Here is a 14,497-nt window from a genome sequence, read left to right on the forward strand (position 1 = left end):
AATATGTGTATGTGTACATATGAATTTTTCAATCTTGGAGATATGAAAGTATTTCGATTGATTCCCGCGTTCCTTTGGAAGATTTAAAAGTATCCAAATAATTTCTAAGGGAGATCTGCTCATTAAGAAGGACATACAGAGGGCCATAGCTCCATCGACAAGACCGTTGATGCTGACCAAGAATATATAATTTATGGTCAAGGTCGGCTATCAGTTAATATAATATATATATAAATATATTCTCAAGGCAGTCACGTTCTAAAATATTTGGTATTTGTTAAATGTTCATGTTCATTCTATAATTAATAGATACTATTCGCAAGTCCCAGGTATTTCAAGCACAAAAGCGTAATTAACGAGAAAATAATAATTTTTATTCCCGAAACTGTACGAAAAACCAGGTGAATTCCCATAAAATGAAACAACATATGTTGGCGAATATATGAATATTTTATTTTGGGGCTACCTTTGGTCGAAACTGCACACTGCCGAACCCATAATTCAGATGGTATCGTCTTTTTCTCAGCACCTCGGCTGAGTGGGAATCGATGGACAGGGCCAGTTTCATGGTCGGACCCCTTTGGGCGCGATGCAGGACGCGCCAGTCGTTAATATCGAGACCCTCATTTTGGCCATCGATAAGTCGCAGCGTGTACTTGACTGAGGTGCTCTCCAAGGCCGGAAAGAGGCCGACGAATACCTGATTGAAGGGAACTTCCGATTCCGGTATGACTTTCAGGGACGCACCCTCCCAGGGGCGCAGCCTGGTGTCCATGGCCATTAGCCAGTTTACGGTGCTGACGTCGTTACATCTTACAGACATCCAGCCCTGCCGAAACGTACAGCCCGAAAATCTGGGCTTCACGGAGCCCTCGTTCTGGCGCTGTACGAGATCAATAATACTTTTCTGCACCGCGTCCAGCTGCGGTGTACTCCACAATTCGCTTGGATAGTCACCAGGCAGAATAGCCACGTTAAGATTGACTTTATCGCGGCTTTCGACTTCAGCTTGCTCCATGCCCGACAGTCCGCTTCTGCCATGGACAGGCGGCGTGTCGACGGATGGAATGGCATTTCGTGAATGTTTTGGAGCGACTCGTAATACGGGTGCACCGAGTCTTGCTTGAATGGGTATCCGGCTGAATTGTGTGGCAGCGGGCACTGGGCGCACCGATGAGGCAGGTATTTGATCAGGTATTCGTGCAGGTTCTGTCCAGTCAGTGCCAGTTCTCCTGTGGCCTGCGAAGGGTATATGCTCGGCTCGACTGCAGTTAGGTTCCATGGCTGATTGTAAATCCGGCGGTTCCATTCTGCTGACACTTTGCGTTTCTGTTTCGATCCTTCGAGTGTTTGGTTTGCGCGGATATATTGGAGTCATTGCTTGCACTTTGGCCTCCTCCACGCTCAAGCCCCTTTTAAGTAGATAATGGAATCGCTTGCGGGCAGCGCCGCTAAAGCGAAATCGATCTATTTTTTTCGTTTGGTTTGTTCGATTGTTACTTGTTTGGTTAATTTGTTGATTGTTTAAGTTCATAGTTTGGATTCCCACGAGTGTAGGGGTCAGGCGGGTCTACCGTGACATAGCCCCCAGTATCACGGCAAGGCATTGATTTACAACCGGAGGACGCCAGGTATCCGGAGGTCACCGTTCGAAGACAGCATTCACGCAGCTGCCATTCAGCCCGTTGGCACGGTTTCGACTAACACCAGGGCTTGCGGGTTTTATCGAGTTGTCCTCTCTAGATCCGCCATATTTAGTCAAAAGCAGTAGCACCTCGGGCAGGATGTGGCACGGTAGCCACGTATGGTCGGTCTTAGGCAATGTGACTGCCTCTGCCTGCGACTGTGTGTGTGCGTGTGTATGTTGCCGTATACACAGTCCGCAGCGCTTGGCTACCATATATTTGGAAGATTTCCGGCTCGATTTTCATCATTTTTATTTATTTCAGTTCATCGTATCTTGACATATTTATTTTTAGTTGGCTGATATCTAGTTTATCCCTATTGCTTACATGGTAGCTTTTTTAAATAGCACTTGATACGTATTTTAATATATATATTTAAAGATTTTGCATCAATTGGAAATGGTTAATGTGCCTAACTAAATAGCTAACTAAATTAGACGACGAAAAAAAAAGTGTGTTAGTGTGTATAATTGGAAAAAATTTGTAGCTTTTGTGTTTTGTTTTAATTACAATTATATAAGGATCAATAGATCATCACGCGAAATCATTTACAATGCACGAAAACGCAATCGAATACTTTGAATTATCTATCAACATGTAAATTACATTAACAATTAAAGGGAAAAACAATTATTGGATCTTAAAAAAGTTGTCGCGCACTAATTAATCGGTAGCATTTTGATCTGGTGCCGTAAAACTGTTTTGTAAAATAACTCTTAAGCTCGAAACATAACGCACGTTTATCGTAAAGATATATATATATAATTATTTGTGTTGTTTTGTGGAGATGTGTGTGCGGTTGTGTGTGTAAGTGCGGGTGGGGATTACCAATAGGAAATACAATATGTTTCAGTTCCAACGATATTTGCTGCTTCTTCCTTATCGACAATAATTCCTTGTATATAATTTAAACATAGTTGCTATTTCCTGCTTCTTAATTATATTTTCAAATATACCTTCACAGCGTGGGCAGATTGTCGGGCACATACTCTAGGAAATTGGCCGGGAACTGGCCCTGCCGTCCATCCACCTCGCCGTACAGCCAGTCCTCGTTGATGCGATAATGTACGCTCACCAATTCGTTTTCCTGCAAGGCAAAGCATTCAACATCCAAATTAATATTCAACGGACGAATTTGGACAATTTGAAATAGGCCAATCGCAACAATAAAAGTTCGAAATCAGTTTCTTTTAACTTACTCTCAAAGCAAGATCTCCCTCAACCTCACCGGGGAAATTGTACAGACAGCGAGCAGTCGGCAACTGTTGTTGTTGTTGTTGCTGTGACTGTGTGTGCGGCGTTTGAGTTGGAGCTGCTGCACTTCCGTTCAATGGCACCTTAATTTCCACATAGTTCACCGGAAAGAGACCCTCACAGCCGGAACGTGTACGTCCGCGCAACCATTCTTCAGTTGGCTGGTCCAGCAAATATATTCTCTCGTTTTCCTGCAAGCAAGCATGTTTAAAAAGACTGCAGCACCTCAATACACTGAGATATTTACCCTGAAACTAAGGTCCCCCTCCTCGACGCCTTCGAAGTCGTAGAGCGCAATGGCATATGGCTGCTGCGTCTCCTCCACATAGCCAGAGCTGCCATTGCTCAGGGCCAGAGCGTCCACCTTGCCCGATATCACATCCAGCAGCGAGATATTGCCAGAAGCAGCTGAGGTAGCGGCTGCCGCGAGCGGCGGAGGAGCGCCCTTGGGCATGGGCGGCGAGGGTGGTGTGCTGCAGCCGGCATAGGCAAATGCTGGCGGCTGGCCAATAAACGGTGGCGGCTTGGGCGCCTTGGGCTTCTGCGATATCTTCGGCTTAATGATGGTGGGCATCGTCAGCGACTGCGTCGGTGGCAGCAGACTCTTGCCGTTGCACAGCGGGTTGTCCGAGCTGCGTTGAGCTGTGAGTTGAGGCAGCATTTGGCGCACGGGTGCCGCACCGAAGCTATCGACGCCGACGCCGCTGTAGATGCTGCTGTCCACCGCCTCCCAGGGATCCACCAGCGGACTCTGCGTGGCGGGCCGCGAGCGCGCATGATAATCATCCTCGAAGCCGCTCTCCGGCTGCGAGACGCTGCCATTGTTGGGCGAACTGAAATTGCTGTCCGAGCTGAAGCTATCGACGCTGACGCAGTCGCTGTTCGATTTCTGTGTAAAAGTGGGCGATGAAGGCGGCGAATCAAAGCTGATCAGCTGCGCCTCCGTCTCACGCTGGCTGCTGCTCGAGCTTTTCGTTGTGCTGGTCGTCGTTGTGCTCGCCGTATTCCAGGCCGCATTCCAATCGTAAACACTTGCGCTAGTCGCGTAGCTGCTGGCAGCAGACGCGGCTGCACATGCAGACGCAGTCGTCGTCGTCGTGGAAGACACGGCATGACCGCTGCTCAGGCCGTAGACGCGGTTCTGCACTGCGGCCTTGGAAGCGGCGGCCGTTGCCGTTCCCGTTGACTTTTTGCGATGGAAAATGTTGCTAATGATCCTGCTGCTGCTGCTACCACCACCACCACCGCTGCCATCACCCCCGTTCCCACTGCTCAAGCTTGCCAGCTTTCGACCATTTATCTGAACTTTGGGCGGTGGCGGTCGAGGCGGCGGCATCTTCTTGCAATTGTTGCCATTGAAAGCCGCACCGGCTGGATCGAAGGGCGCATCGTTCCAATTGGTTGCCGGCGTATAGCGCGCTTGGGGAAACTTGCGAGTTATGCTGGACCCGTTAGTGCTGCCCTCCACATCAAAGTAGTTGTTGTTGTTGTTAGACTTCTTGTGCAAAGGATTCTGCTGCACAGCTCCCTTTGGCGGCGGCGGCAGCTTGATGCTCAACTTCTGTAATCCGCCATGCGACGCCTGTTGCTGTTGCAGATGCTGCTGCTGCAGTTGCAGACGCAGCTGCTCCAGACTCGCATTCGCACCAGCCGCAGCATTCTGGCCACGTGACACCGGCGGCGCTGGCGCTGGTCTCGACGGTATGGTCATGCTGCCTGCAATTGCAAGAGGACAAACAAAACAATTAGTCAAATGTGGCAAAACTTAATAAAGATCAGTAAGATGTGAAACTGTGTTTGGAGCTGGACGTGGCGGCCACTCGACTGATCCAGAAGAGATGTACACAGTACTTTGTAAACACATTTTACATTTACCCATGAAGAATTGTTTCATTAAATGACAATTTTGTTTAGTTAATAAGTACAAATAAATGGCAACGGTCAGGCAGATCGAATTAATGATTTTTTAAGCTGCCAAGCATAACTTATCCCAGTAAAGAATTCTAAACGAACACGATATAAACTCTGATTTAGCTGTCGTATTCTACGAGTTGGTGTAGTTGGCATTGCTAAAAGTCCTTGTAGTCCTTGGAGTTCATTTAACAAGGCCAAAGTGTCTTTCCGTTATCTCTAACCATTCAGCCTTAAGACTTTAATCTTAGAGTAACGATTCCTTTTCAAACTGTTTTATGCTGTTTTTCAGAGTATTGCGCGGTCGTTTGCATCCGACTGCAACGTTTTTGCCAGGTAAATCAGCTTCTGATAATAAATGCAGTAAATCGTAACAAATGGCAAAAACTCTACAGATTCCCAGTGCAAGGGAACACGTTAACCCTTTTTGTATTATTATTTATAAAATGTATTCTTATAAAACAGCTGCTTAAATTAGCTTCGACTCAACGATTCATGAATTGACGATGAGATCATAGTCAACACTTGTGGGAAAATCAAAAAATTTACGAATTGGAATTGATTGAAGTTAATTTCCGTAGGCTCCATTAATGCAATCACAGTCGATTTTTGGTTTATCAGCGAAAAATTGAATTCTGTTTTGATTCTCCTGCTTAAACGGGAACCCGAATTTGTAGCATAAGTTAAACGATAACTAGTACATTTCATGTCGTATAGTTTAATATCAAATTGCAACACATAAATGTATCTTTCTTTAGTTCTGATCTGCGCCGAAGTCGACAGCCGATTAATTTCAAATAAACAAATATAATTGCTGTTCCATTCGTCATAATAAGATCACAAATCCACAAGAGTGGAAAACAATAAATGAGAAAATCTTAAAAAACAAAAACAAATCAATCAGTCAACAGCTGATTGATCGTTAGCAGATTTTACGATTCAGCAGAAAACATACAAATACGATACAATGTTTAAGTTTGCTAAAATGTACGTCATTGAATTGCAAATCTGGAATTGGAACGAAACATCCACCGCAGACGCCCACTAAAAAAATTGCGTTTAAAAAAAATAAGTAACAAAAACAAGTCGCAAGTATTCCACTGGCAGATACCCTAAGTCCAGAGTCTAGATGTCCGGACATGCATTTTAACTTTCTTCTAAACTCAAAAATTTCACAATCGATTTTATCCAATTGGGTAAAGTACTCTCCGAGATCCAAGCGATTACAGAGACGGATAGATGAACTTGGATATATCGACTCAGCTCAAGGATCTGATCAATCTATACTTATGCTGCCTCCTGCATCCTGAATACCCCTCTCTTTGCCCGCTTTCAAAGAGTTCGGTGCCTTAATGGCAAAAGTGTGTGGCATTTACTGGATTTCTATTCTCAGTGAATTCCCATTAAGAGGTTGACAATGATGAGAGCGTATTTCGGTGACCGGCACATCCCGGAATGGGCTGGCACAGTGACTACAAATTTTAAACGATTGTGATAAAAACACCAACAACAACAACAACAACAACAACAAAATAATTCATACTTAAGCGCTGCGATAAGAGGCGGCAAGCGGCCTCTTATCAAAACAAATACACATTTATATATATATATATATATATATATATATATATATAAAGAATATTTTACGCAGCGAATAAACGTGGCTAGCTTTTTTTGTTTAATTCATTAAAAATACATAAATACATATAGAGGCATGCATTTGGCATGCCATAATGATGATTATTGACCTCCAGCTGGGAGCAAGAGCGACATCATCAGCTGCGAATTCCCCAACGAGAATTATGGACAAACAGTCCAGTCCGCCCAGTCTCGACTGTCAAGTCTCTAAAGATTATATATATATATATGTATATTATATCTATGTAGGCATTCGCCCCATAAGTTATTGATATCTGTCGCTGGCGCCTGTGGAAATTGTTGTAGCTGCGATATGTGTGCCAAACATATGTTCTTTGGTTTTGCATATGCCACAGTTTTGTATGCCTCCAAGTTGCTTTCTGTTCAGGAAGTGGACACTTGACATATGCCGCAGCATTGTTGAGCACAAATATCCTGTGCAAAGGTGTCCAAGGGGAATACCAAGCATTGAAGCACTCAATTCAGCTCCAAGTGGCAATATGGCATCAATTCGAACGTACATTTTATACATTTCTAAGAGGGTATTTAGGGTTTCACACGCAACGTGTAACGCCTTGAAGGCATCCTCTGTGTAACATAGAACCTGCATGGATTCCCGATCTATAGGATATCAGTAAAGTTCGCCTGGAGTGGATCAGAACGTTGGAAATATGTTTGGCTAGCTGCCACATTGTTGCAAGGGTATTTAACGTTCGAGCCAGCAAAGCTTACATTTTGCTTGTTCATCATCTCGAATGAACAAAAGACTCGAAGATGCTCGAGAATGAATCATATACGCTTTAATCTATTGAAACATATTTTTTGTGAAAAACACAACGGACCTTAAAATAAAATATGCACATATTCACAACACAAGCTTGAAGCAATCTTTTGGGCAACATTTGAAAAGACTTTCATTTAAAGGCCATAAAAAAAAAAACAAAAACTGCAAGATTTATGTAATTTTACGTTACAACTTTAAAGAATTGTCAAAGAGTATACCGTTTCGAATATGTTTTCCCCCAGCCACACACAATGCGAAATGGGTTATTGAACAGCTTCGGTTTGCATTGTCCGCGATCGAAACGAACTCTTTACTTGCAAAATTGAGTTTTTTTTTTTGGATGAACGTGAATATATATCCAAACAGAGAAACATACTGGAGCTTGCATAACTAACTAGCTTCCATATAAGTTCCAAGATATGCTCAAAGACGGGATATCAATATCGCCTTTTATCCATTCCATCGAAACGTTCAAGAAGCTCTATCTGAATGCGCCATTGGAGTACTTGGGATCATACTTGGGATCATACTTACTCCAACTAGATACTCGAATTGCCTCGTTCATAGCTCAATCGAATCGGCTGTTCATGCGGAACAAGCATGTACATTTGGACACGTTCTGTCTGTAACTTTTGAACATTTTCAAGGCTAACAAACTATAAAACAAATAATTAACTAGGAGTTATCACGTTCTTTACCAGCTGCGAGCTACCATTTCAAAAGCTTGAAGATTCGATATTTATTGATAATTATCAAATCGAATCCCTTATTCCCTCCAGTCCTGAAATAGGACTCGACGATTGATACTGATTAATATGCCTTATGGAATGGGCGTTGCCTCCATATGCCCCTTTTTAGGGCTTTTCAATGTGTGCAGGGTATAAGAACAGAAATAGTCAATATTTTGTTTACTGCAAATGAGGCACAAATTGCAAACACGCTTCCCGCCACAAACAAACCAGCAGCATGCACTCGGAACTCACAGAACCAATCTAATTAAAATCACCTTCTGAAGGGTAGTCTAAACGTGTAGCTGCATGTGTGTGGGTGGGGATGGCACCTAATCACGTAAACTGCACTCGTTACGGCTGCATTTCGATATTTGGGCCTTTCCTACTAATTAAATCGACTGTAGCCGTGTTTCCCACCTCAGAGCAGAGATGTAATTCACGTATTTGTTTATTTTACTGGCCCGGCAACAAGGCAAGCGTCTACGTCAATGGCAAAAATGCTTTAATTGTTGCCTGCAATCAATTGCAGACAAATCGAAAGGCGATTTGAAAGTGCAGCAGCAAAGAAAGTGCCAGAACTATTTCCAGTGTAAACGCGTTATTTGATTATGATCAAACACTATAAACTAACGATACTTATCGTGGCAACAGAGTGGAAAATAGACAAATATATATACAACAATTAGTAATAGATAGATAGATAGATGTACATGCTTTCTATGGCCTTGATATTAGTTTATTGTTTTATTAATTGTACACATAGAAACAAATTAGACTACAGCTGTAAAGTATTTAATCTACAGCATCTGAAAGATAGCTATTTGTATGACCTTGTCTTCTACCCTGAACCCATTGAAAATGGTAGAGGGAAGCAACTCCGGCCCTGTTAAGTATATATATTCTTGGTCAGCATCAATAGCCGATTCAATCTAAACATGTCCGTCTGTCCGTATGTATGAACGCAAGGATCTCAGAATCTATAAGAGCTGAGGACTTGAAATTTTAGATGTAGGTGCTCCTAGTGCCGGAGCAGATCGAGTTTGTTTCCGATAATCGATAACTTACTCCGTTTCAATCCGCAATCGATAAAAATCGATATCAATATCCTGTTTTTTGGGCAATTTTGGTAAATAATAAGAGCTAGAGTCACCAAACTTGGCATATAGCTTCTTAAATAGAATATATACATATATGCATGATGTTGGCAGAAGAAGGGTTAGGGTATCCCCTAGTCGGGAGCTCCCGACTAGAACCTCTTACTTGTTCAATATGTGAACCAAAGCTAAAACTTGTGGAGTATTTGAATGGATTAAAAGTGTCTGAGTTAAGCATGGCTACCTAAATGTGTTCTATATCTAGTTGGGTCCTAATCAATAATGCTTTGAATGAAGCGCGACATATTTGTGTTAGATCAAGATAATTAAACAGGCCAAGTTCCTTTTAAATGTACTTTTTCGACAACTACAGTAGTTATTAAAATGAACGACCAAGTGACCAAGTGCTTACATGAATAATGTGAATACGATGTATATATGTTTAAGTGTGTGCTGTCAAAGTTTATGCATTCCTAAGGTCACGACTGGGCGAGTTATCAACACATGGCCATTGTTATACTTATGTATATATGGAGGGGCGGGAAAAGGGGTTGAGTCTACGATAATTGTTTCACGAGTAGTTCACGTTACATTATTGCCGTCTACAACCGGTTGAGGCTGAGTCTCTCTGTCTGACATGCTGGCAAATTGTTCTGCGTGATAGCTTTTACTTTTGGCAAATAAAAAATGAAATTGCATAGAAATGACCGGCACACGTCAAAGGCATAACAATTAAATGTGTGAATACATGAAATTTTAGCAAGTAAAAGTGCGGCAATCGACTCGAAAAGTTGCCTCTTATTATCTCTAACTATTCTATAAAAATGATGTTCTCAACTTATTGCTTTGCCTACTATCAGATTGTTTAAATATGTTGATTAATTAATCAATTGACTATAAAAATCCTTTTATATAAGTCTCAATTGAGTCTAGTTTCTGTAGACGATTCATTATATCAATTACCCATTCGCATTAGATACAGGGTATTCAAATCTTTTTGTATTGGAATCGAACGCTTTGCTTTGTGAGCCGCTGACTCAGTTGAGGCTGCGTGGGCTGTCGATGATTCTTATGGTCGCTTGATATACTTATAAACTTTTGTATGTCTGTATGTACTTGTGTGTGTGTGTGTGTGTGTGTGTATGCATTAATCAAGAGCCGGGCACAACTTTTACTCATGAGCTTGACCACGCGCTTGCAAAGCTCTCGCGAACAATGCGCGAAGCAGAACTCAGTCGAACAAAAGAAAGTCATTTTCTAGCCAGATATGAGACTTTTTACCCACACACGCACACACACTTAGCTGTGTGTGCGAGTGTGACTCGTAAAAGCGACAGCGAATCAACATGCATATACGACACGGAGTTCATGAACATTATCACAAGTTGAACTCTTGAGAAAATACGAAATGAATATAATATTATTATTGATGAATGCAAGAGAGCAATTTGTTATGCTCTATTTAAGTATTGCATTTGATTTGTTTTTTTTTTTTTTTGTGGTTTTGCTTTTGGCAATTGTTGTCTATTCACCCAAGTTCGACATTTCCTCAATTGGCAAAATCAAAATAGCACAGCACAATGATTATGACCTTGAGTTTTCATTTTAATTAGTTTAATAACAACAACAAAAATAAAAGTAAACATAAAAGCATTTAAAGTCAATCGAATATAAGTTGCAAATATAGCTTAGTTTAAAGTTTGTAAGTTTCCAAGCAAATATATTCGAGATATAGAGAGTATGTAAATGGAAGGAAGGAAGTATTTCTATTGTGGAAGTAAAAACAAAACGAGTTTTAAAATACGTTTTTATGCTTTAGCCATTTACCAACTACTTTTTGTTAGTAATTAGTTAGTAAACGTTTTTAAGCCGCTTGTGCATAAGTTTTCATCAAATTTAAAACAGGTTCTTAGCTTTATTTTGGTCCACTCGAAATCACATAAATTTACAAAGACGCGTACGTTAATTAAAAGCAATTCGCGCCACGGAACCTAAATTGAATATATTGCCATAAATAAACAATTTAATAAACTTAAATACAATACAACGAATTGAAGAATTGACAAGACTTTTAAGTTTCAGGAACGTGCTTCAACAGAGAGCAAAGCACACGTCGAAAATACAAAGAGAAAAAAGTTTATTCAATTTACATACAAATTTAACTCGAATCGAAACAACTTTTTGAGCTTGGCTCTGAGGTTAAAGTCTCTTCATTATAAGAGATCGAAAAATCTTATTTAATGTCTAAACTTTGTTGATTCCCCAGCTAAGTCAATATTTAAATTGTTGTATACCAAAAAATGAACACAACTTAAAATGCGACTCGCAGCAAATTTACGCAAATTTTGTAGTTTGCGCAAATGTTTAAATATTTGCAATACAAAAATAGTTAAAATTCAAACGTGCACGAACGTCACAAATCTCTACCTTTTCTCTACCCTTCGGGTTGTCCATAACCAAATACAAATATACAAAATCCATATACAACATTTAAATGCGAAGGCGGGCAAAACAAATGGAATAATCGATGTGCTTGTCTCGTCGGAAACAGTAAAAGCCAAACACAAAATACAAAGCATAAAATCATAAAAAAACATCGAAGGAAACAGGTTTTCTACTTTTTGATACCCTTGCTCGGCATAGTTCAATATTGTCATTTAACGTGTAACGTAGTTAGGGAGGCACTTTCGATTCTAAATATTTAAACGAAGAGTTAAGTCGATACAAATTTTGAATAGTATTGCATTTTATATATTGTCTATAAACAATCCACCTTGATCTATTTACCTTTGATCACATTATAGGATATATTTTAAAGAATGGAAGTGTATTTAAGCTTCGTTGCCTTAAACTGAAACCTTTCATATTCTTCCTTTCACATATTTTTAATGTTTACTCTTTCAAGATGAAGAGTTTATCCATCTTGATCATTTGACTTGAAATATTTCAAGGATTGGAGTGTATATATATGCTTCGTTGCTTTAGACTCAAACTATTCATGTTCTTCCTCTCACGTATGTTTAATGTTTTCTCTTTCAAGATGAAGAGTTTAGTCGATATTCATTTCAATTAGTTACTTTTTTATACATTTTCTAAAAGCAATCCATCTTGATCCTTGACTTGAAATATTTCAAGGAAAGGAAGTGTATTTAAGCGTCGTTGCTTTATACTTATACTATTCATGTTCTTCCTCTCACGTATTTTGATTGTTTTCTCTTTGGCAAATCGTTTTGAATACAACCTGCGAGTAGTTTAGAATGAAAGAGATAAACGACAAACAATGTTTGCCTAAATTGCACGTTTAGTTCTTATAAGTGAAACGTATGTGATATGTATGCATGTATGTATGTATGTATGTACATACCATACATACAGAAGTACACATGCTCTGTGCAAACGGTCATTCATCATAAAACTGAATTCTGCGCTCGCATTCATGCGTTGCAAGGCGCCTATTGTCGCAATCTAGGTCAAAGTTGAACACTAAAGCTTATAGCACCCATATGTATTTACGTAAGTACATACATATGTAACATATGTATATACATTGTTGTTGATTACATAGGTGCAAAGTATCTAAATGGTATTTAAAAAAAGTACCTTAAATGAATTCAAAGGTGGAGCGCGAAATATTGTTATCGAAACCCATAAAGTTATCGGCGTGATCTTATTATATATATTCTTACTATCCCTACTAAGCGCGGGGAGTTCCCGACTTAGAGATACCCTGCATACATGCAAATACAAAAATTTGAAATTTCTGGTTGACATAAAATAAATGCACATAAACATGACTCGTTTGTTGAAGCTGCCTAAGAATATGCACACTTTATGGGTTCGAACTTCGAAGTATTAAAATTTAATTAAAATTCTAGAATATATAGGAGAAAGCTTCAGCATCAGGGAAAAGACGCTTTCTGTGCCCAGACTCATTATTTCTTGAAAAAATAATTACTGATATGTACATTAGCCGCTTCCTGTTTGGCGCGAGAAAGAGAGAGAGAGAGAGTGAGAGAGGGAGCGAGAGAGAGAGAGAGGCGCGCTATCACACTCGAAAGGCAACACAAGAAGTATTGCTTAATAATTACACACAACATTGCCCCTCCCCACCCCTTTGAGCACTTATCATGCCAGCTCCGACTACGACTCCGGACTCCGACTCAGAATGGCCTCAAGGCGACTGCCAACTGACGCCGATCGTGTAAACTCAGTGAATTGGAAAGTGAGCGCAGAAGCTGCACGAACAGACGGACGAACAGACGGACGAACTGACAGACAGACGAACAGATGGACAGACATGAAACACCTGCTGCTTCCGAAAGCGACAGAATGAAACTGAAATGTTTGCTGGAGTGAAAATGAGCACACACAAGTCCACAATCGAAATCCTAGTGGACGCCACACACGCAGGCATGTGACAATTGTTTTTATCGTTTATTTAAACAACACTACTAAACAAATAGACGGCACAGCCAATTATGCAATGAACAATTGTTGTAAAATATCTATTTAACTCGTATTGCACACGGCGCATTACAACAATGAAAATGATAAATACATGCAGCCAAAGCCGACCTTGATGCCAGTTTAATCAAGTAAAAAGTGTTCCAAGGGAGAGAAGTTAGAAAAAGGGCCAGAGGGCCGGGCTAATGGCAATTACTAATTGTGCAGACGCTTTTAACTGTTTTTTTATTGTTAGCACTAGAATCGCAATGAAATGGCAATTAAAATCAGGTAACTAACCTTTCGCTGATTTTGGCGTGACGAGTTTTCGGTTTCTGTTGATTGTTGTTGTTGATGCGCTCCAAATGTTGCCAAGACCAGGCCTAAGACCAACGACCAGGCCAGGCCAAAATGACTAATGCTCGCACACACACACACACAAGCACACAAGCACACAAACTCACGCAATATCGAAAACTTTTTTGCCGCGCTTGCTTGTTCAGCAAACTAGCCAAGAGTTGTTGGTGTGCGTATGTCACAACTCAATACAACAACACAAAAGGAGGCAGCTGCAAAATGCAGTGCTATTGCATGCAGCTGCAGCACACGCAGCTGTCGTATTGTTTTCCACACTTTACACTAAACTAGCGAGTACACTTACAAATTAGGGCTATAGGTATACAATTAGTTGGTGCTTTGGCTTAATTGCAAATTTTTTTTGTAGAACAAATTTCGTTTTTTACAGCTAAACTGCGCCGCGATTTGCTACTGTTGTTCGTTTTCGCTCGTTTGACAATCCGTTGCCAGAGTTGTATCATTTCGCTAGAGATGTTACTTGCGAATAGCGCGACAAAAATATCGATATGTAAATGGCTTGAATTCGACACAAGGAAATTTTTTCTTTAAATTTGCTTGTTTTACTCATAAATTTTGGAATCTAAAAATCTATTTTGAAAT

The 14,497-nt window shown here is 40.6% G+C and overlaps 1 protein-coding gene across 2 annotated transcripts; it reads right to left on the minus strand.

The window, feature by feature from the left end:
* Window positions 1-1,928: 1,928 nt before the first annotated feature.
* Window positions 1,929-14,442, minus strand: LOC115759414 (uncharacterized serine-rich protein C215.13). 2 transcript variants are annotated; one of them, XM_030700305.1, is made up of 4 exons: window positions 14,202-14,442; window positions 3,187-4,655; window positions 2,885-3,130; window positions 1,929-2,772 (listed from the first exon to the last, which is right to left on the minus strand). In XM_030700305.1, the coding sequence occupies exons 2-4, from the start codon at window positions 4,648-4,650 to the stop codon at window positions 2,644-2,646; spliced, it is 1,839 nt and encodes a 612-aa protein (XP_030556165.1). In that variant the 5' UTR covers window positions 4,651-4,655; window positions 14,202-14,442; the 3' UTR covers window positions 1,929-2,643. The 2 variants fall into 2 exon arrangements, with proteins under 2 accessions (XP_030556165.1, XP_030556164.1); XM_030700304.1 differs by having other exon boundaries at window positions 13,841-14,442.
* Window positions 14,443-14,497: the final 55 nt, after the last annotated feature.

Source organism: Drosophila novamexicana, unplaced genomic scaffold (genome assembly GCF_003285875.2).
Source record: "Drosophila novamexicana strain 15010-1031.04,08,12 unplaced genomic scaffold, DnovRS2.1 tig00000308-arrow-arrow-pilon, whole genome shotgun sequence".
In the NCBI taxonomy this organism is placed as follows: domain Eukaryota; kingdom Metazoa; phylum Arthropoda; class Insecta; order Diptera; family Drosophilidae; genus Drosophila; species Drosophila novamexicana.

What these genes read in the sequence shown, in the direction of transcription:
- LOC115759414 (XM_030700305.1), bottom strand. Translation starts at nt 4,650, where the DNA reads ATGACCATACCGTCGAGACCAGCGCCAGCGCCGCCGGTGTCACGTGGC. An exon ending in AGGGGGACCTTAGTTTCAGG is followed by an intron (nt 3,131 to 3,186) that starts GTAAATATCTCA and finishes GCTTGCTTGCAG; the next exon opens with GAAAACGAGAGAATATATTT. An exon ending in AGGGAGATCTTGCTTTGAGA is followed by an intron (nt 2,773 to 2,884) that starts GTAAGTTAAAAG and finishes TTTGCCTTGCAG; the next exon opens with GAAAACGAATTGGTGAGCGT.